Genomic DNA, 24,331 nt, shown 5'->3' on the forward strand with positions numbered 1-24,331 from the left:
GCAAGACACTTATTTAGTTTCGGAATCTTGTTTATTCTGTCCAAATGGTAATTATTGCAGGCTTTATTTTTGTACCGGAGGCATGTTTCACACAAATTGTGTTTTGTACACAAAACTTCCACCGGCTTGTTCATCCGACGGATTACAAATTTCTTCCCACAAGCCAGAAATAAGGCAACTATTAAACAAATTCAAGTATATTTTTTATTACAGTTATAACGAACATACACATATTTAATTAATTAAAAAATGACAAATAGCGTAATAAATTATTTGGGAAAAAATGATTTACTGTGTAAAATATAAATCTGCATTTAAATATACATTTTATTTCTTGATACAATAGTAACCGGTCATTTTAAATCGTTTGCTAATTACAAATTAAATGAATTGTTATACATAGATGTCTTTTATTTGACGAAATTAAAAATGAATTTTAAAATATCATTTGAGTATACGTTTGAAAATAAATACAATTTTAATCGTTATTTTATTTTATAATAATGTTTTAATAATACATAATCAGTTATACATATATTTAATAATGCCTGCAAACAAAAATTTATGAGCCCTTTCCTGGAGTATTGTAAAATTAGTGGATAAATTTAAATTATTAGTATTTACTAAGTACATTAAGTAATTATTAAAATTGGTATACTTTTGTACTAGGGTCTGAGTATACAAATATGATCACCATTAGATATGTATAAGTATCTTTATGTAAATAGTTTATGATATATTATGCAGAATGATTAATGATAATTAGGTCCTGTTTATAATTATTTAACCTTTCACTGCATGTAAGTGCATACATGCATTAGGTTATTTATATTGATATAATTTATTGATTATGGTTAATATTTATTTTGTTACATCGCTATCTAAGACTAAAATATATTTTAAAGAGTAATTATGAGGTAAATGAGGTAACATAATAAATATACTAACTTTTATACAAATCGGTAGAAACTATTTAAAGAATGATGGTAGCCCTTTGTAAAAATACATACAGACACAGAAACACCGTTTCATTAGAAAACTATACACATTTAAAAATAATTAATTGATTACTTAATTTTATATTTTGCAACTTGAATTTGTTTCATTGTTGAAAAATCAGACAATATGCACACGTTTTTTTTTTTTTCAATATCGGTGAGAACTATTTAAAGAATGACTAATTAATTTTATTAGAAAACTATTTTTTTTCATATTCTTCTAAATAATATTATAGTGGCAATATTCAAAATGTTTAAATAATTAACAATATTTATTTTTTTTTTGCCAACTGAGTTTTAATGCTAAAACACGAGGTGACGTTTTTCTGAGTATCCGTAGACACTATTTAAAATAATATGATGATTGCTGATTGTAAAAACACATGCAGACACGGTTTGATGAGAAAATTATACACTCTCAACGATCGAACACAATTAAGCATATTTTTTCTTTATTTTTTAAGCCGTAACTTAATTATTAAAATTCAATAATAATAGTACCGCCATTATGTTGTGTCAATTATTAGGCGTACACGACTACTAAACTAAAATATAATTGTTTTAAACCAACATTAACCGATTTCTGCACTTTTCGTACTGAATTTATCTTATAAAATTGCTTTCGATTATCTAGTTAAAAAATAGTATTCTTTCAGGTTATTTATTAAGTCATAATATACTGATTTAATATTAGAACTTAAAGTCATTAACATAATATAAGGCTTTAAGCCATAAGGTTTAGGAAAGGGCGAATTTGTTTCCATCAAAGTTTAATAAGAAAAATCATAAAGTATACAAACAAATATTTTATTACATGTTATCTATTTATTAAATCTTTAGCAGATGTATAAATTCATTAAATAATCTATTGATCATAGAAAATCGTATATCTCTATTGAAATGTATGTATGTATAATGTATTATACAAATATCTATAATACAATATTCTTGTGCATAGTTAATTCTTTAATTTTATTTTGAGAAATATATTTGAATATATGAAACAAATTTACATTTTTTTAAAAACGTTTTTGGCTTGCCATAATAAATTTACAAATTATTGGTACCTATTCAAAAATGTTATACTTTTCAACCAATAATTAACCTCTTGAATTGATTGTAGAGTGTAGAGTTTATATCAGGTGTATCTGCGAACAATGGATGTTTACTTATATATTCAAGAAAATCGTCTTTGCCTGGAAAAATTTAAATATTATTCAACAAAAATGTCCACTACAATGTTGTACTTAAGTATTTACCGTCTGTTGAAAGAAAATCCTTGTGTATCTTTTCCATCTAGATATTTTAAGAAACATATTATATTATATGATTTAATACAAAAGTATCAAAACGATAAGATTTAATTTATACGCAAATTTACTCTATAGCCGACATACTTAAATATAAAACTATTTAAGTACCAAAATAATAAACAAAATATTAAAAATTACATTTTTTTTTTTTATCTAAGACGAATATGTTCAAATAATATGTTAAAAGATTATTGTTGATAATTTTATGAAATTAAATATAATATTAAAATTATAACTACCAACCCGTAGCGAAGCCTGCAACATTTTTAGTATTTTGCAGTACTCTGTCGATTCAATTGGTAAACTTTCTGTAAACAGTTTGTAGATAATTAAAAAACAAAACGTTCAATAAATAGTTAAGTTTTTACTACCGTTATGGCCAACAATTTTTAGTACTTCTAAAATTTCTTTCTCGCGTGGGAACAGTTAAATATTTGCTACGAAATCTTTACTCAAAATTTGGTAAGTTGGATTCAATTTTTCAATCTCATCTTCAGTTTGTCTCTAAAAAAAATACACAAAGCACATATTATATCAATTTATTAATGACTTTTTTTGGTTAGATTTAGATGCAAACAAAATATTATTTATAATGATTCATTAAGGATAATACACATTAATTTTGTAGTTTTTTCTTTTTGTGACATATTAGTTTTGTTATTTTACAAAATTAAAAACACTCAAATTTTTCTTCTTCTTGGTATTCTATCAATTGTCGAAACTTAAATGGTGACTTATATAATTAATTTAATTTTTTAATTGGGAATACTTTGCTGAAAATATTGTTTGGTCGATAATTAGTTTTGGATAGTTATACTTTCAGAGTTACAAAAGTTCTAATACTTCTTTATCCTCATCTTTCCTTTTCTTAACTTACTACATACAAATAGTAGGTACTTCAGATTTCTGAAGATGTCTATTCAACGTTAATATTAAAATTTACATTTTTCAAGTATTAAATCAAGTTTAAATGATGATTTGTTTAATATATAATTCGGTTGAAGTATGTATAAGGGTTTTTTTTTGGGAATATTTTAATGGTTTATGACTTTCAGTCACAACCAAAACAAATATCAAGGTCTAAAAGATAAATGTAAAAATGTCTGAAAACATCAAAACTGAGAAAATGCAAAAGAGCTAGGTGTCGGTGAATCAACCATTGAAAATTTTAGCTAATTACTCTCAACTTAAAATGTTAGCTAAATATTTACGTTACCATTAAAATGTAAAATAAATACAATTTTTTTACAAAAGAAAAAACTACAAAATTCAAAAAATGGACCACCCTGTATAGTAAAAATTAAAAACTCAATAAACCTGTGATAAAACATATATTATCGGTTTCATATTGTTCAACTGTTCCAATCGTATACAATCGCTTTCTGAAAATAATTATGACATTTGTAGAATGAATTTTTCGTAGAACATTGTTTTATTTTTAATATATTACTCTCTAAATTAATTAAATATATATATATATGACTGTGCTTTGCGAATGGTGAGGAATCCTCTGAACTTGACAAATACTAGTTTCTGTAATTCTGTTGCGGAGATTAAACCATTACAATCGTCGTTGTCGTACTCGTTAAATATCTCTATCCATTCCTCGTCTGTCAAGTGATCCAGATTTGGATTTATATTCTAGAATATTATGTACAATTAATTTTATTCGAATCGTTTTAATACGAACAAAGGGAATAAATCTAGTTGAAAAGTTAAAAGTTTTAAAATCTTTTTTTGTAGTGCTGATGTGTTTATTTTGTGCTTTTGTTACACCTACTTGGATGAAATATAAATAAAACATTAGAAAAAAATGAAAATTTGTACACATAACTTACAATCAGTGTGTTGCATTATTCGAATAAAACTTTATCTAAATAACACATTATTCATACAAAAGTTATTCTGATAATTTCAAATTCAATTAATCGAATACGAATTTGCACCACTCTTCTTACAATGTTATCCCCATACAATAATCTTCGTACAATCTCTATCGAAAATTTGTTACCATCTATATTTTATTGCAATAGGTGTTTATGTTGTTTTGGCCATGTTTACTATAAGCTTTTAAATATTTCTGATTTTTAGATACATACCTCCATAGAAGCTACATACACTGTATTGGACATATTATTATTTTCTTCATCTGCGGTAATACTTTTCTCTACAAGACCCAACACACACAAAAGTAGTATAATATTTTTTGAAAACATAATAATTCAAAATATGTACGTGAGACCTGCCGGGAAATGAAAATGTTCTCACTGCTATTCACAAACAGTCTTTTCGTTCTCAGTATGAAGTATAAACAGATATTTGACCGACACGTAGGTTTGAATTGAAAATATATGTATTTCGTTTAAAACTGAAATGGTTTATGTGTTTTCTGCTGTTTTTGTCGTTGTAGTTGTTTTCATTTGTACAAATGATTCGAATACGAAAATATTTCACTAAAAAAATACTGTTTACTGTTTGTTTTATAGGTCGATATAATACCAATAGTTGTTGTAACATTATGCAAATTGTTTTTTTTTTCAAGTTTCCACGACTTCTTTTTGCGCATCGATGAAAAAAACAAAATCGTTGTAAAAAATCCGTGGATAGTATGTTCAAACCAGTTATAGCGGTTTAGAAGATATCGTGGGACCATCCATAATATCTACTTAAAATGTCATATTTAGTCTTGTGCAGGATGGATACGATAAGAGTTGATCGTCTGACTATGAAAATGTACTGTCGAAGTTACCCATGTATCTTAATTAACAATATAATGAAAATATTTTCATAACCTGTTGACTGTTGATACACTCACACATAGCAACCTAGAAACTGACTACGGCCAATGTGTAAATTTACCCTATTTTTAGTATTTTTCCATAATAAAAACAAAATTTGACTACAGATTTTTGAGAAAATTGTATATGTTATAGTTCCATTTTAGATCTACCTTCGGTCTAATTTTAAGATCTAAATCTTTAAAACTTTGCTTGAAAAAGTGAAATAAAGAAAAAAATCTATCACTTCTAGGGGAAAGAGTTTATGATATTTTTTTTAGGATTGTTAACGTTTATCGATAGTACTATGTTTTAAGAACAATTCATATAAATTCGGAACTATTTCGATAATTTTTAAAAAAGTTATTGAGCATTTTTGTAGATCAAACTGCACCTTTTTGGAATACTACGGCCGATCTAATTTCAATGTTTTCGCTAAAAGTGACATTTAAAATAAAATTCCTTAGCTCGAGTTTCACTATTGTTTCAAAATGTTGATTAATTTATACAATGTGAATATATTACAATATTATTTAAAACCAGTAAATAGTACAACAAGTGTTGAGTAGGTATTTTCTTTTAAAGTTTTTAAAGGTTTAAAATGGTTGACGGGTGGAACGTTTGATCTATCCGCGTATTATAAACTGTAATTGTTAGTTATAATATTATTTTGAAATTGCGTGTATCGATTTATAAACCTAGGCTGAACCTTCAAACATAAATCATTTAATTAATCCTCAAACTGAGGGTTGTACCGACGGCACGACCTTGTCACCACTTTCTAGAATTTTACATTCACACCAAATCAAAAGATAACATGTCACATTCAAAGCGCTTCAACCATTTACGGTTATTATATTTTAATTTAATCCGAAGATCTATCTAGACAAATCCCTTTGAGATTATGCAAAATGTCGACATGGCCTATAACAATAGATGAATCATATACACATTGTATTTGAACGAAGCTACAGTAATAAAATCTGGTGAAAATATAGTAAACAAGTTTGAAAACTTGTACTAATGCAAAACAAGATATATTTAATTTTCCAGATAGTAGAAGTTTATTATGGATTCGTGAAATATATGGTTTTGGTTTAGTAATATTTTAGGTACACAATTTAATTTTTTTATATTTATATTTATTTAGAAGCTGTAATTATAGCTGTATATATCTGCAATTTGGATTGTTGTCATTTCTGGATATTTTCTGTCAAAAAAAACTTTATTAATACATAGCTTAAATAGAATTAATTTTTATAATGTTACCTATGTTAAAAAAAAAAACAATGTAAATTAATTATGTACTGTACTTTCGTTATTAAGACGCTGTCGAGGAATTCCCTCGGAAGAAAATAATAATTTCCGTAGTATGAAAAAGGGGAAGTGAATCACCAAATCAATAATATTATCTTTTTAAATTAAAACAAATCATTTTTAAAAATAAGTAACTACCTTCTTTTGCACCAGCACGGATTGCAGCAACATTTTATACAAGGTGTCTCATTAGTCATTTGTCGGAGGAGCCTTTCTACACAACTGGCATGGGACAGTTGAACAAACTTTTGAGCAAAAAAAGTATTAGGTATTTTTTACATTATAACGAAGGTTATGAATCAAAATTAAGTGGTGTAAAATATAATAATAGCACAAAATTATGTAATCTTTTTGAAGTTGCACAACTGCACTAAGCTTTATGCCTGGGTATATAAGTTATTAACGATAACATCACATTAAACCAGTTTAAAGTAAATATCTTAAATATCTTGGAAGATAAGTTATCTTCAATCGTGAATATTTTTGGTACCGCATAGTTCAATTGTGCAAACAAAATTTAATGAAACAAAGTAGGTAATAGGTGTTAAGAAAACATACGTCGTTTTAATGAACCCCCGCAACCTAAAAAAAACAAAAAATAATTTTTATTTATTGAGAACTTTTAACAATAAAACATTTTTAATAGTTAACATGTAAGAAAATAATAGCTTTAATTATAACATTTTTTACACGATTTTTAAAACTGCTAAGAGGGTTACTATTCTAATTCCAGTAGAAGAAAATTAACCAGATTTCATGTATTGCTGGCGGTTTGAACTTATACAGTGTTAGAGAAAGGGTTCGACGATAAACAGGGGGAAAAAAAGGATAATAATAAGAAAAAGAACTGCCTTAATAATAATTTAACTAAAAAATAAAATACTAAAAAGTAAAAAATAATTTTACTACGAGAACAATTTTCCAATCAATTGTATCACATTTTTTTTCTAAATGTCAATTACTTTGAAAACAACCGAAAATCAACTACAATTTTTAATCATGTTAAATATCTTTAAGTTTTGACATAAAATAAAATCGTGGGCTCTATTCATCCAAGATAAGTGTCTATGCCATATTTTAGACCTCTGCGACATCGGGAAATGAGTTAAATTAACTTTGCAAAATTTTAAAAATACACGTTTTTACAAAGGTACAAACGTGGTAGCGAGTTAAAGAAGAGCATGTAATATAAAAAAGAAAGTATACATCAAGTAACCACTAACTCTATTGTCTATACAATACCTTTAGGTTTATTTGACTGCTTGCCACCAACTATAATCCGTCAAATAATACATATAAAATTAATATTAAAAAAAAAACCAATGAGTTTAAATAGGAATCATGTTTTATACGATTGTTTAGTACTTTGGTGCAGCTTTTACATAAAAAAAAATCTTTATTGAAATGTTGTAGATTTATCTGGCTTACTATCATTTTCATCTCTAAAATTTCTTACCATTTTTATAAAATATTTATTGAAATTTCCACATTTAAAATTGTTTGTTAGGAAATATTTTATTTACTAATAAACATAGGAAAATATGTCAAATTCCATTAAACTAAATTTATTATGAAACAATTTATAAAATATGTAGGTATGACAAATAATTTTTCGTTCGGCTGTCTTAGAGTAATATAAAGAATGATTTATATCCTTAAACACTATATATGTTTATGTATATTATATATAAACATTATCCATTAGGTAACTACAAATTCCTTAGTATATACTAACCTAATTGGACATTCTCCTGTTCATCACCTAACCAACAAATTAATGTATTGCTTGTATATATATATATTATCCATTAGGTAACTACTAACCTTTTGGCATATTTGACGATTGACCACCTAAACCAACAGGTTACACAAATTAAATTAACGTTATTTTAATAAATATTATATATAAACATTGTCCATTAGGTAACTACAATCTCCTTAGTTTATACTAACCTAATTGGACATTCTCCGGTTCATCACCTAACCAACAAATTAATGTATTGCTTGTATACATATATATATTATCCATTAGGTAACTACTAACCTTTTGGCATATTTGACGATTCACCACCTAAACCAACAGGATATACAAATCAAATAAATGTTATTTTAATAAATATTATATATAAACATTGTCCATTAGGTAACTACAAACTCCTTAGTTTATACTAACCTAATTGGACATTCTCCGGTTCATCACCTAACCAACAAATTAATGTATTGCTTGTATACATATATATATTATCCATTAGGTAACTACTAACCTTTTGGGATATTTGACGATTGACCACCTAAACCAACAGGATATACAAATCAAATAAATGTTATTTTAATAAATATTATATATAAACATTGTCCATTAGGTAACTACAATCTCCTTAGTTTATACTAACCTAATTGGACATTCTCCGGTTCATCACCTAACCAACAAATTAATGTATTGCTTGTATACATATATATATTATCCATTAGGTAACTACTAACCTTTTGGGATATTTGACGATTGACCACCTAAACCAACAGGATATACAAATCAAATAAATGTTATTTTAATAAATATTATATATAAACATTGTCCATTAGGTAACTACAATCTCCTTAGTTTATACTAACCTAATTGGACATTCTCCGGTTCATCACCTAACCAACAAATTAATGTATTGCTTGTATACATATATATATTATCCATTAGGTAACTACTAACCTTTTGGGATATTTGACGATTGACCACCTAAACCAACAGGATATACAAATCAAATAAATGTTATTTTAATAAATATTATATATAAACATTATCCATTAGGTAACTACAAACTCCTTAGTTTATACTAACTTAGTTGGACATTCTCCGGTTCATCACCTAACCAACAAATTAATGTATTGCTAACTTTAAATTAATGTTAAAAATATATAATTTTTTGTTATAAAATATTGTTTTCACTAATGTAGAGTAATATGTATACTTCTAAATAATTAAATTTATTTTCAAATATATCCTAAAATATATGAACTACTAAATCCTTAGTTAATACTGACCTATTGGGGCATTTGACGATTCACCACCTAAGCCAACAGGTTATACAAATAATATTAATGTTATGCTAACTTTAAATTAATGTAAAAAGTCTTTTATTCTGTTGTTTTCACTAACGCATGTAACTTCTTAAGAATTAAATTTAAATGTATGATACAAGCCATTTGATAATAATTAGTTACTCTCGTATATATGTTAAGGTAGTCAAATTATTCTTTATTTCTTCAATTACTGACTACCTGATGTACAAACTACTGACTCCTTAGTTTATACTGACCTATGGAGGCATTTGACGATTCACCACCTAAACCAACAGGTTATAAAAATTAAATAATTGTTTAGCTGACTTTAAATAAATGTAAAAAATCTTTAATTTTCTGGTTTATATTATTGTTTTCACCAATGTTGAGTAACTGAGTACCCATTGTATTGTTTAACACCCAACTGTGTTAAATCTTGTTGTTTAAATTTAACCTGAAATCGATCAACGACTAATAGAGTAAATTAAGACTACCACGGTGGTAAAAGTTGAAACAGTTTTCAAATGAAAGTTCAAATTAAACCAAGAAATTGATTTCAGTAGTGTCGAATAACATTTTGATTACAGTTTCATCTAAAATTGAAATAAATCGACTTGCCAATAAAAATACGTTGTAAGTACTTGTAAATCGTAATTGTTAAAAGTTAATACTATTACTAAGTAGTAAATAGGTACAGACACACTAGTCCCTAAAGTAAGCAGATATTATTGACCATTGAGTATTTTAACTTTTAAGGTTAGCCGTTAACGACAATGCATGTATTATCATAGCTATATAACGTACCATTCTCCTCATCTTCACCTATTCGGATATCTGTCAGTAAATGATCTAAACCAATAGGTTATAAAAATTAAATTAATGTTTTGCAAACTTTAAATGATTGTAAAAAATATTAAATTTTTCGTTATAAAATATTGTTTTCCCCAATGTAGAGTAATATGTATACTTCTAAATAATTAAATTTATTTTCAAATATATACTAAATTATATGAACTACTAACTTCTTAGTACATACTGACCTATTGGGATCCTTAGCACTTCATCACCTAAACCAACAGGTTATACAAATAATATTAATGTTATGCTAACTTTAAATTGATGTATAAAGTCTTTTATTTTCTGTTTTTTTCACTAACGTGAAGTAATATGTAACTTCTCGAGAATTAAATTTAAATATACGATACTAGCTATTTGATAATAATTAGTTAATCTCATATAAATTTTAAGGTAGTCAAATTATTCTTAGTTTATACTGACCTTTTGGGGCATTTGACGATTGACCACCTAAGTCAACAGGTCATACAAATAAAATGAATGTAAAAATAATTGATTTTCTGTTATATAATATTGTGCTTGCTAATTTTGAGTAATATGTATACTTCTAAAGAATTAAATTATATTCAAATATTTCTCAAAATATATGTGACAAGCAGTTTAATAATAATTCGTTTTTCTCTTATATACTCTAAGATAGTCAAATTATCCATTATTGCTTCAATTGCTGTAGTCAGGTCTAATAATGGACGCTTGTTTAGAAATACTACCATTTACAAATGGTATACATATAAATAAGTAAGCACGGTGAGTAATAAAAGCAATTATATATGGCCCAAAACTATGAACGACCATTCGGGCATGTCTGTTTCGATGAAAAGAATATTATCAAATTTTTTTTTCAATTATTTTAGCCATAGTAGTCGTATAAAGTATTTTTAGTTTTTTTATTTACTCTAATTTTTTATCATTTTTCTATAGTATCTACTGCCATAAAAAATCTACTAAAAAACTGTTTCTTATGTAAAATAATCTCAGCTTTCTAAAAATAATATTGATTTATTTTTTCGAGAGACAGAGTATCATTTATTTAGCTTATAATATATATAAAAAAGAAAAATATGTAAATAATTAATATTAAATTAATATGTAAGTAATTCAACTATTATAATGATTAGTACATCTTATAACTCTTTTTTGCTTTTTAGGCGTTTTTATGAAGTATCTAGTTTTACAGTTTTCTCAGATTTTTAAAAAAATATCAGAAAAATTCTCAAGAGGGAAACACGAAAAAGTAAACTTTTTATATTACAAACTAACATTAAAAACTTTCTGTTACTCGAATAAAAACAATTATTTTACATAAGAATATAAGATAAGAATTATTTTTAACAAATGTTTTTATGTCCGAAGAGACTTTAAAAAAACGATTAAAACAAAAAGAGTGAAGGATAAAACTAAAAATATAATCATCAATTTGTAAGATAAGGACCAAAATAAACGAAAAAAATTGATTTACTGACGAAAAAGATTCTTTATGTCGGAACAGACATGCAGAATGAGTTTCAAATAGTTCTGCATGGGAGTGTTTCAAAAGGTCGTTCGTATTTGGCGTTTTGACACATGTATTATTAAAAAACAAAGTTAAATTACCAATCAACTTTTTTTCCACCTCATTTTTCCCACCTAACCAACGGATAACACAAATAAAATAACTGTTGATTGAATATCATTATTTACACATATTAGTGGGTGTAGCTTTAATAAAGCTCATTATTAAAATCATTAATTTTATCAAATATTTTATTTACTTTTAGTATCGTGTAAATATTCCAAAAACAAATGTATAATAAGAGTAATCATTAAGCGTACTGTTGTCTACTTTTAGGTCTATATTACTACACGGTCGTATTATACAATAAACTAGTAAATATATACAAGATAAATAGAAAACGTGTATAAAATTGTATATAAAATGTATAGCTGTATATAATTTATAAACGTACTTGGATATGGTCGACCTTGTGTGACTAAAATATATAAACAACAAAATTAGGTTTTAATATAAATTCATACTCGCGTACATAATTTTGAACATAATTTGTTATTTCATTAGAAACCATAAAATTATGATAATTATAGTGTTAAACCTGAGAATGTATTAAAAAAATACAAATAATAATTACCCAATGCTATTTCCATCATAATGAAAAACATAAAAAAAATTGTAGATTTTTGCATATTTTGTATCAATGAACTTTTGTAATTCTGAAAAATATTTCTACAATACACAACCTTTAAATGTACAGAGAAAAATGTAAATGGACATAATGTATATTATTTAGCAAGTTGTATTCAGGCTATAGGTATGGTAACAGATGTATTAAAGTATGACGCAAAAGGCAATGTTATTTGTAAAAAACAAAATGGTACATGTTTTCAAAAAACCTGTAAGGTGGAGCAAACCTAACGTTAGCAATAAACATCTTCGGTTGAAGTTAAAAAATAATAATTGTACAATATTTTAAATATTCCAATACAACATAAAAAATTATCCAATTTTATACGTTATCATAATTTTTTTTTAAAACTGCATATAAAGTATAATACATTTTCCTGACATTTACTATTGTAACATCACATTTTTATTAAATACTAAACGCATATGCACTGAGCAAGCTAAATATCCCGTTGCTATGACTCATCTATCCCCCTTTTTATACAGAATGATTTCTGGGGGATGCATAAAAAAGACTGTCATTAAGTTTCAAGTTCTTGGCAGGAAGAGATAAGATGGAGTGTAGTATTCTTTTTATGTGCGTACATTTCCCAACCAAACTTTCCCTTCTATCCTAACTTTGAAACTCTTATAATTTTAAAAATAGTCATTTTAAAATGGTTATCGCCCAGTTAACATTTTTAGTATCATTACCAGCGTTTCCATTCAAGTTTTAAACGTTGCTATCAAAAAAACTAAAAAAATAACATTATATAAAAACATTTTGGGGAAAAAAATTCAATTATTAATTAAACCCATTGGATATTGAGTGATTCACGATAAGTTGACAACCCTGTATATCATATGTAGTTTATTTTATATTGGCCCAACCAAATCTATGGTCAATATACGAGCACAATACATATCTATTTGAACTGATTAATTAAACAGTTGTTCCAACTAAACATTTAGTTGGACCAATTAACAATTTTATTATATAGCGTTGTATAAAGCGACTATCCAATATTTCAAATATTTCAGATATTATTCGAACATATTAGGTCATAATGTTAAATATATTATTATACCGAACCTCAAGGAAGAAAATCATCGATTAATAAGTTTCTTGTTAAAAGTAACCTATTCAAATAAATAATTATATTGGGCACCAGATGTACCTTGTGTTACCTATTAATTTAATAATTAAGTAACTCTCCTAAAAGTACAAATTGGTTCAACTAAATCTATGGTTAAAATACGAGCACAAAACATTTTTATTTGGACTGATTATTTAAAAAGTTGGTGCAGCTAATAGTATGATTCTTATAGGGGCACAAGGTGCTTTTAGGTGGTTATTCCGCCTAAAAGTTTAATGTCTCCATGTAATAGTCCATAGTTTAAGTTGGAGCAACTGTTTTTTTCGTGTAGGAGGGTGGTATACAAATCAACAGTAAAAATATATCAATATTATGTTTTCCTGTTATATACAGGAGATTTATTGATTATAACACGCTAATTTGCTTAATATAATAGTAGTATTTAGTTTCTCTTTTTAAAAACATGTACAATTACTAAATTTTAAAGCATTTTCGGGTCGAAAAAATTTTAACGAATAAAGTGTTCATTGTTTAACAATAGTTATTTAAACTATATTGAAACAGATTTAGTAAAGTATGACGTCGCATAAGGCATGTTATTTGAAAAACAACAGAACGTTCATGTTACTGAAAAAATTTGAGCCGGATAAAACATATTTTCGTTAGCAATAAACAATTGTCTAATATTTCATATATTTCACATATTTTTCGAACAAAGTATGTTAAAATGTTTAATATATTATTATACCGAGCCGTAATTCAGAAAATTATCGATGAATATTGAATAGGTTTCTTGTTAAAAGTAACCCGTTTAAATAAGATGTACAAGATGTACCTTGTGTTACCTATTACTTTAAGTTATAGTATGGTTATTATAGGGGCACAATAAATATCTAGTTTTTTCTGTGTAGGGGGTTGGTATACAAATCAATAGAAAAAATGTATCAATTATTATGTTTTCTGTTATATACGGAAAATTCATTAGGGATATGATACTAATTTGCTTCTGTTCCTCTTTTTAAAAACATATACAATTAATACATTTTTAAGCATTTTCGGGTCGTAAACAATTTAAACGAATACATTATTTAATTATAGTTATTTAAACTATATTGATACAGATTTATTAAAGTATGACGCAAATGGCAATGTTGTTGTAAAAAAAACCGAACGTTCATGTTTCGAAAAAGCACTTCAGCCGAAAAAAAATATTTCGTTAGCTATAAACAATTTTGAATAGCATTGTATAAAATAATGGTCTATTATTTAAAATATTCTTAATATTTTTCGAAAACTGTAAGTTAAAATGTTTAATATATTATTATACCGAGCCGTAATTCAGAAAATTATCGATGAATATTGAATAGGTTTCTTGTTAAATATAACCCGTTTAAATAAGATGTACAAGATGTACCTTGTGTTACCTATTAATTTAAATAATAGTATGGTTATTATAAGGGCACAATAAATATCTAGTTTAAATAACAAAATAAATGGTTGCTCCAACTAAATATTTAGTTAGGCCAACTATTTATTTATTTATTCCTCCTAGACATTTATTTATTATCCGATAGATTAAGTTGGACCAACTATGTATTTTTTTCTGTGTTGGAGGGTGTTATACAAATCAATAGTAAAATAGTTATTTTTATATGCGCGCATTTTCCAACCGCACTTCAAAATTTGTTCGATTTATACAATATGAAAATATTACAATATTATTAAAAACCATTAAATAGTACAACAAGTTTTGAGTATTTACTTTTAAAGTTTTTAAAGTCTTAAATTTTTGACGGGTGGAACGTTTGATCTATCCGCGTATTATAAACTGTACATGTGAGTTATAATATTATTTTGAAATTGCGTGTATCGATTCATAAGCCTTTATTTTAGCTGAACCTTCGAACTTAAATCATTTAATTAATCCTCAAACCGAAGGCACCACCTTGTCACCACTTGAGTTTTCTAGAATTTTACATTCACACCAAATCAATTGTGAAAAGATTGCGGTTATTATATTTTTATTTTATCCGAAGATTTATCTAGACAAACCCCTTTGAGATTATGCAAAACGTCGACATGGCCTATAACAACAGAGGAATCATATACACATTGTATTTGAACAAAGCTACAGTAATAAAATCTGGTGAAAATATTTTTTTAATTTTTTTTTTTAACATTTTATTGGTAAAACAAACAATCTGTAATTATTATATTACATTAAGTCCGTAAGCGGAAATAATACAATGACATGGATACACATGAATAAAAGCCGCCGCCCAATGGCGGCACTCTTTAACTTGAGTGGTTTAGGCATTTTATTGGATTGACTTGGGATTTTAATTTACATTTAAATCTCTACACCATTTCCTCTTTAGCCTACGGGGTGGGTTGCCTGGGATGGTATCGGAATTGAGGGCGGATATTAAAGGATTTTTATGATTTGTCAGACGAGAACGGAATCGTTTATAGAGGATTTTGGCCGTTTCGTCAACTGTGTTTATTTTTAAGTCAGTGTGTAAAGTATGGTTAGAGACGTAGGCAGGGGCGTTCGTGATAATACGGATAGGTTATAGATTGGAAAGCTTGTATTTAGTTCGTATATGATTTTTTTGCCGCTCCCCAGAGTTGGATGCCGTAAGTCCAAATTGGCATCAAGAGAGTTTTATAAAGTAGGATTTTTGTTTTTAAGCTGAGGTTTGAGTGTTTACCAACTAGGTAATAGACTGATTACCTCCTCGAGTGTAAAAGGATTCTTTTGTTTTTTATGTGGTGAGCCCAGGTTAGCCGTTGGTCAAGGATTAGACCTAAATAGCGAGCGTTAGAGGATTTCGGTATATTTTTATTGTTTAATGTAACAGATGGGATTGTTCCCTGTTTTAAAGTAAACGTCAAATGATGAGATTGGTGAAAATATAGTAAACAAGTTTGAAAACTTGTACTAATGAAAAACAAGATATATTTAATTTTCCAGATAGTAGAGGTTTATTATGCATTCGTGAAATATATGGTTTTGGTTTAGTAATATTTTAGGTACACAATTTAATTTTTTTTTATTTATTTAGAAGCTGTATTTATAACTGTATATGTCTGCAATTCGGATTGTTGTCATTTTTGGATATTTTCTGTCAAAAAAAAAACTTTATTAATACATAGCTTAGATAGAATTAATTTTTATAATGTTACCTATGTTAAAAAAAAAACAATGTAAATTAATTATATTTTGTATTTTCGTTATTAAGACGCTGTCAAGGAATTCCCTCGGAAGAAAAAAATAATTTCCGTAATATGAAAAAGGGGAAGTGAATCACCAAATTAATAATGTTCACTTTTTAAATTAAAACAAATCATCTTTTAAAAATAAGTAATGACTACCTACTTTTGCACCAGCACGGATTGCAGCAAAATTTTATACAAGGTGTCTCATTAGTCATTTGTCGGAGGAGCCTTATTACACAACTGACAGCATTTGACAGTTGAACAAACTTTTAAGCAAAAAAAGTATTAGTTATTTTTAAAATATAACGAAGATTATGATTAAAATCTATTGGTGTAAAATATAAAAATAGCACAAAATGATGAAATCTTTTTGAAGTTGCACAACTGCACTAAGCTTTATGCCTGGGTATATATATATATATATAAGTTCAAATCATTGCACAATGTACACGAACATAAAATATGCGTTTTATAATAATATACTTTATATTACAGTGTATACTATTATACAACATGTTTAAAATTGTTTTAAAGATATTCGATTATAGAACTATTATAAATCCAACATTTCAAAATAAACGAACAAGAGATTTAAGACGTCCAAGATAAGTTATCTTCAATCGTGAATATTTTTGGTACCGCATAGTTCAATTGTGCAAACAAAATTTAATGAAACAAAGTAGGTAATAGATGTTAAGAAAACATACGTCGTTTTAATGAACCCCCGCAAACTAAAAAAAAACAAAAAATTTGTTTTATTTATTTGAGAACTTTTAACAATAAAACATTTTTTATAGTTAACATGTAAGAAAATAATAGCTTTAAATATAACATTTTTTACACGATTTTTAAAACTGCTAAAAAGGGTTACTATTCTAATTCCAGTAGAAGAAAATTAACCAGATTTCATGTATTGCTGGTGGTTTGAACTTATACAGTGTTAGAGTAAGGGTTCGACGATAAACAGGGGGAAAAAATGATAATGGTAAGAAAAAGAACTGACTTGATGGTATACAAAAATAATAAATTAACCAAAAAAAAAAAAAAAATACTAAAAAGTAAAAAATAATTTTACTACGAGAACAATTTACAAATCAATTGTATCACATTTTTTTTCTAAATGTCAATTACTTTGAAAACAACCGAAAATTAACTACAATTTTAAATAATGTTAAACAACTTTAATTTTTGACTTATAATAAAAGCGTGGGCTATATTCAACAAATAGAGCCCCCGCGTTTCTTTTTAGTAAACAATTAAAGATCTTTAACATTATTTGAAATTGTTAATTTTGTACTTATTAATTTTATTTTTTACTGTTTAGTCTTATTAAAGGTACTTAATAATTGCGAATAAGTTCCTAAGTTAATTTTGGAAGATTTGAAAAAACATGAAACTTTAGTGAAATGACCCCCTTAATTTGACCCCCTGGCATTTGCTAATTGGACGTCAAGGTCTCAATAATATTACAGGATATTGTATTGTCATCCAAGATAAGTGTCTGTGGTATGTTTCAGCCCTCTACGACATCGGGAAATGAGTTCAATTAACTTTGCAAAATTTTAAAAATACACGTTTTTACAAAGGTACAAACGTGGTAGCGAGTTAAAGAAGAGCATGTAATATAAAAAAGAAAGTATACATCAAGTAACCACTAACTCTATTGTCTATACAATACCTTGAGGTTTTTTTGACTGGTTGACGCTAACTATAATCCGTCAAATAATACATATTAAATTAATATTTAAAAAAAAAAACCAATGAGTTTAAATAGGAATCATGTTTTATACGATTGTTTAGAACTTTGGTGCAGCTTTTACATAAAAAAAAATCTTTATTGAAATGTTGCAGATTTATCTGGCTTACTATCATTTTCATCTCTAAAATTTCTTACCATATTTTTTAAATATTTATTGAAATATCCACATTTAAAATTGTTTGTTAGGAAATTTTTTATTTACTAATAAACATAGGAAAATATGTCAAATTCCATTAAACTAAATTTATTATGAAACAATTTATAAAATATGTAGGTATGACAAATAATTTTTCGTTCGGCTGACTTGGAGTAATATAAAGAATGATTTCTATCCTAAAACACTAAGCATGTGTATGTTTATACACAGTATCCGTTAGATAACTACAAACTTCTTAGTTTATACTAACCTAATTGGACATTCTCCTGTTCATCATCTAACCAACAAATTAATGTATTGCTTGTATATGTATGTATATATATATATTATCCATTAGGTAACTACTAACTCCTTAGTTTATACTGACCTGTTGGGACATATGACGATTGACTACCTAAACCAACAGGTTACACAAATTAAATTAATGTTATTTAAATAAATATTATATATAAACATTATCCACTTAGAATTTGTTGTTAGGAAATATTTTATTTTCAGTAAATAAAGAAAAAAAAATATGTGAAATTCCAATTAACTAAATTTAAGAATGAAATAGTTTATATGATATGTATGACAAACAATTTTTCGTTTGGCTATCTCAGAGTAATATAAAGAATGATTTCTATCCTAAGACCCTAAATATGTGTATGTTTATCCACATTATCCATTAGGTAACTACTAACTCCTTAGTTTATACTGACCTGTAGAGACATTTGACCATTCATTACCTAAACCAACAGGTTACACAAATCAAATAAATGTTATATTAATAAATATTGTATATAAACATTATCTATTAGGTAACTACAAACTCCTTAGTTTATATTAACCTAATTGGACATTCTCCGGTTCATCACCTAACCAACAAATTAATATATTGCTAACTCTAAATTAATGTTAAAAATATTAAATTTGTTGTTATAAAATATTGTTTTCACTAATGTAGAGTAATATATGTCTAAATAATTAAATTTATTTTTAAACATATTTTAAAATATATGAACTACTAACTCCTTAGTTTATACTGACCTGTAGAGACATTTGACGATTCACCACCTAAGCCAACAGGTTATACAAATAATATTAATGTTATGCTAACTTTAAATTGATGTAAAAAGTCTTGCAAATAAATGTTATATTAATAAATATTGTATATAAACATTATCTATTAGGTAACTACAAACTCCTTAGTTTATATTAACCTAATTGGACATTCTCCGGTTCATCACCCAACCAACAAATTAATATATTGCTAACTTTAAATTAATGTTAAAAATATTAAATTTTTTTTTATAAAATATTGTTTTCACTAATGTAGAGTAATATATGTATACTTCTAAATAATAAATTTATTTTCAAACATATTTTAAAATATATGAACTACTAACTCCTTAGTTTATACTGACCTGTTGGGACATATGACGATTCACTATCTAAACCAACCGGTTACACAAATTAAATTAATGTTATTTAAATAAATATTATATATATAAATATATCCACTTAGAAATTGTTGTTAGGAAATATTTTATTTTCAGTAAATAAAGATAAAAAAATTATATGAAATTCCAATTAACTAAATTTAAGAATGAAATAGTTTATATGATATGTATGACAAACAATTTTTGTTTGGCTATCTCAGAGTAATATAAAGAATGATTTCTATCCTAAAACACTAAATATGTGTATGTTTATCCACATTATCCATTAGGTAACTACTAACTCCTTAGTTTATACTGACCTGTAGAGACATTTGACGATTCACTATCTAAACCAACAGGTTATACAAATAATATTAATGTTATGCTAACTTTAAATTGATGTGAAAAGTCTATTTTTCTGTTGTTTTCACTAACGCAGAGTAACATGTAACTTCTTAAGAATTAAATTTAAATATATGATACAAGCCATTTGATAATAATTAGTTATTCTCGTATAAATTTTAAGGTAGTCAAATTATCCTTTATTGCTTCAATTGCTGTAGTCAGGTCTAATAATGGACGCTTGTTTAGAAATACTACCATTTACAAATGGTATACATATAAATAAGTAATCACGGTGAGTAATAAAAGCAAATTTATATGGCCCAATACTTCAAATATGAACGACCATTCGGGCATGTCTGTTTCGATGAAAAGATATTCTCAAATTTTTTTTCAATTATTTTAGCCATAGTAGTCGTATAAAGTATTTTTAGTTTATTTTATTTACTCAAATTTTTTATCGTTTTTCTATAGTATCTACTGCCATAAAAAAACTATTAATAAACAGTTTCTTATGTAAAATAATCTCAGCTTTCTGAAAATAATATTGATTTATTTTTTCGAGAGACAGAGTATCATTTATTGAGCTTATAATATATATAAAAAAGAAAAATATGTAAATTTTACACACATTTCAACTATTATAATGATTAGTACATCTTATAACTCTTTTTTGCTTTTTAGGCGTTTTTATGAAGTATCTAGTTTAAAAGTTTTCTCAGATTTTTAAAAAAATATCAGAAAAATTCTCAAGAGGGAAACACGAAAAAGTAAACTTTTTAGATTATAAACTAACATTAAAAACTTTCTGTTACTCGAATAAAAACAATTATTTTACATAAGAATATAAGATAAGAATTATTTTTAACAAATGTTTTTATGTCCGAAGAGACTTTAAAAAAACGATTAAAACAAAAAGAGTGAAGGATAAAACTAAAAATATAATCATCAATTTGTAAGATAAGGACCAAAATAAACGAAAAAAATTGATTTACTGACGAAAAACATTCTTTATGTCGGAACAGACATGCAGGGTGAGTTTCAAATAGTTCTGCATGGGAGTGTTTCAAAAGGTCGTTCGTATTTGGCGTTTTGACACATGTATTATTAAAAAACAAAGTTAAATTACCAATCAACTTTTTTTCCACCACATTTTTCCCACCTAACCAACGGATAACACAAATAAAATAACTGTTGATTGAATATCATTATTTACACATATTAGTGGGTGCAGCTTTAATAAAGCTCATTATAAAAATCATTATTTTTATCAAATATTTTATTTACTTTTGGTACCGTGTAAATACTCCAAAAACAAATGTATAATAAGAGTAATCATTAAGCGTACTGTTGTCTACTTTTAGGTCTATATTACTACACGGTCGTATTATACAATAAACTAGTAAATATATACAAGATAAATAGAAAACGTGTATAAAATTGTATATAAAATGTATAGCTGTATATAATTTATTAACGTATTTGGAAATGGTTGACCTTGTGTGACTAAAATATATAAACAACAAAATTAGGTTTTAATATAAATTCATACTCGCGTACATAATTTTGAACATAATTTGTTATTTCATTAGAAACCATAAAATTATGATAATTATAGTGTTAAACCTGAGAATGTATTAAAAAAAATACAAATAATAATTACCCAATGCTATTTCCATCATAATGAAAAACATGAAAAAAATTGTAGATTTTTGCATATTTTGTATCAATGAACTTTTGTAATTCTGAAAAATATTTCTACAATACACAACCTTTAAATGTACAGAGAAAAATGTAAATGGACATAATGTATATTATTTAGCAAGTTGTGTTCAGGCTATAGGTATAGTAACAGATGTATTAAAGTATGACGCAAAAGGCAATGTTATTTGTAAAAAACAAAATGGTACATGTTTTCAAAAAACCTGTGAGGTGGAGCAAACCTAACGTTAGCAATAAACATCTTCGGTTGAAGTTAAAAAATAATAATTGTACAATATTTTAAATATTCCAATACAACATAAAAAATTATCCAATTTTATACGTTATCATAATTTTTTTTTAAAACTGCATATAAAGTATAATACATTTTCCTGACATTTACTATTGTAACATCACATTTTTATTAAATACTAAACGCATATGCACTGAGCAAGCTAAATATCCCGTTGCTATGACTCATCTATCCCCCTTTTTATACAGAATGATTTCTGGGGGATGCATAAAAAAGACTGTCATTAAGTTTCAAGTTCTTGGCAGGAAGAGATAAGATGGAGTGTAGTATTCTTTTTATGTGCGTACATTTCCCAACCAAACTTTCCCTTCTATCCTAACTTTTAAACTCTTATAACTTTAAAAATAGTCATTTTAAAATGGTTATCGCCAAGTCAACATTTTTAGTATCGTTACCAGCGTTTCCATTTAAGTTTTAAACGTTGCTATCAAAAAAACTAAAAAAATAACATTATATAAAAACATTTTGGGGAAAAAAATTCAATTATTAATTAAACCCAGTGAGATATTAAGTGGTTCACGATAAGTTGACAACCCTGTATATCATATGTAGTTTATTTTATATTGGCCCAACCAAATCTATGGTCAATATACGAGCACAATACATATCTATTTAAACTGATTAATTAAACAGTTGTTCCAACTAAACATTTAGTTGGACCAACTATTTTTTTTCTGTGTAGGGGGGTGGTATACAAATCAATATTAAAAATATATCAATTTTTTGTGTGTATTTTTTCTGAGTTAATTAATTCGTATTAATTTAGAAATATGTTTGAGTCGAAAAGATTGAAACAAATATAATATACATTATTTCATAAATGTTAGTTTAATTAGATTAAAACAGTTTTATTGGAGTATTGTTGGAGTATGACTAATGGCAATGTTATTTGTAAAATCACAGAACGTTTAATGTTTTTAAAAAATACTTGAGCCGGATAAAACATTTCGTTAGCAATTAACAATTTTATTTTATAGCGTTGTATAAAACGACTATCCAATATTTCAGATATGTTTCGAACATATTAGGTCATAATGTTAAATATATTATTACACCGAACCTCAAGGAAGAAAATTATCAAAAAATAATTTTCTTGTTACATGTAACCCATTCAAATAAATAATTATATTGGGCACCAGATGTACCTTGTGTTTCCTGTTAATTTAATAATTAAGTAACTCTCCTAAAAATACAAATTGGTTTAACTTAATCTATGGTTAATATACGAGCACAATACATATTTATTTGGACTGATTAATTAAAAAGTTGGTCCAGCTAAAAGTATGATTCTTATAGGGGCACAATACAATTCTAGTTGAAATAACTAAAAAAAAGTTTTTCAACTATATATTTAGTTGGACCCCATTATTTATTTGGTTATTCCACCTAAAAGTTGAATGTATCCATATAATAGTCCATAGATTAAGTTGGACCAACTGTTTTTTTCCGTGTAGCAGGGTGGTATACAAATCAATAGTAAACATATATTAATTTTATTTTTTCCTGTTACATACAGATTATTTTTTGAGGATAACACACTAATTTGCTTAATATAATTGTAGTATTTAGTTTCTCTTTTTAAAAACACATACAAATACTAAATTTTAAAGCATTTTCGGGTCGAAAAAAATTTAAACGAATATAGTGTACATTATTTAACAATAGTTATTTAAACTATATTGGAACAGATTTATTAAAGTATGACGCAAATAGCAATGTTGTTGTAAAAAAACAGAACGTTCATGTTTCTAAAAAGCACTTGGGCCGGATAAAATATTTCGTTAGTAAAAAAACAATTTTGGTTATCGTTGTATAAAAAAATTGTCCAATATTTCAAATATTCTTATTAT

At 26.3% G+C, this 24,331-nt stretch overlaps 2 protein-coding genes across 25 annotated transcripts; both read right to left on the reverse strand.

The window, feature by feature from the left end:
* Window positions 1-6,274: 6,274 nt before the first annotated feature.
* LOC126838636 (uncharacterized) lies at window positions 6,275-22,230 on the reverse strand. Of its 2 annotated transcripts, none has more exons than XM_050573225.1 (10): window positions 22,131-22,230; window positions 20,111-20,137; window positions 19,734-19,760; window positions 19,406-19,432; window positions 19,072-19,098; window positions 18,955-18,981; window positions 18,467-18,496; window positions 17,496-17,519; window positions 16,949-17,054; window positions 6,275-6,298 (listed from the first exon to the last, which is right to left on the reverse strand). In XM_050573225.1, the coding sequence occupies exons 1-9, from the start codon at window positions 22,183-22,185 to the stop codon at window positions 16,996-16,998; spliced, it is 303 nt and encodes a 100-aa protein (XP_050429182.1). In that variant the 5' UTR covers window positions 22,186-22,230; the 3' UTR covers window positions 6,275-6,298; window positions 16,949-16,995. The 2 variants fall into 2 exon arrangements, with proteins under 2 accessions (XP_050429182.1, XP_050429183.1); XM_050573226.1 differs by lacking the exon at window positions 6,275-6,298 and adding an exon at window positions 16,582-16,694.
* On the reverse strand, window positions 6,554-12,556 carry LOC126838635 (uncharacterized). Of its 23 annotated transcripts, none has more exons than XM_050573203.1 (19): window positions 12,441-12,550; window positions 12,261-12,284; window positions 11,908-11,940; window positions 10,738-10,764; window positions 10,500-10,526; window positions 10,264-10,308; window positions 9,717-9,743; window positions 9,239-9,265; window positions 8,890-8,916; window positions 8,799-8,825; window positions 8,670-8,696; window positions 8,579-8,605; window positions 8,450-8,476; window positions 8,359-8,385; window positions 8,230-8,256; window positions 8,141-8,167; window positions 7,648-7,677; window positions 6,964-6,987; window positions 6,554-6,650 (listed from the first exon to the last, which is right to left on the reverse strand). In XM_050573203.1, the coding sequence occupies exons 1-19, from the start codon at window positions 12,493-12,495 to the stop codon at window positions 6,595-6,597; spliced, it is 591 nt and encodes a 196-aa protein (XP_050429160.1). In that variant the 5' UTR covers window positions 12,496-12,550; the 3' UTR covers window positions 6,554-6,594. The 23 variants fall into 23 exon arrangements, with proteins under 23 accessions (XP_050429160.1, XP_050429159.1, XP_050429157.1 ...); XM_050573202.1 differs by lacking the exon at window positions 8,890-8,916 and adding an exon at window positions 9,110-9,136; XM_050573200.1 differs by lacking the exons at window positions 8,799-8,825; window positions 8,890-8,916 and adding exons at window positions 9,019-9,045; window positions 9,110-9,136.
* Window positions 22,231-24,331: the final 2,101 nt, after the last annotated feature.

This window comes from Adelges cooleyi, unplaced genomic scaffold (genome assembly GCF_023614345.1).
Source record: "Adelges cooleyi isolate 19-005CV unplaced genomic scaffold, UGA_ACOO_1.1 ACOO_flye_CR_arks_rails_tigmint_CR_PRNA_30, whole genome shotgun sequence".
Classification (NCBI taxonomy): domain Eukaryota; kingdom Metazoa; phylum Arthropoda; class Insecta; order Hemiptera; family Adelgidae; genus Adelges; species Adelges cooleyi.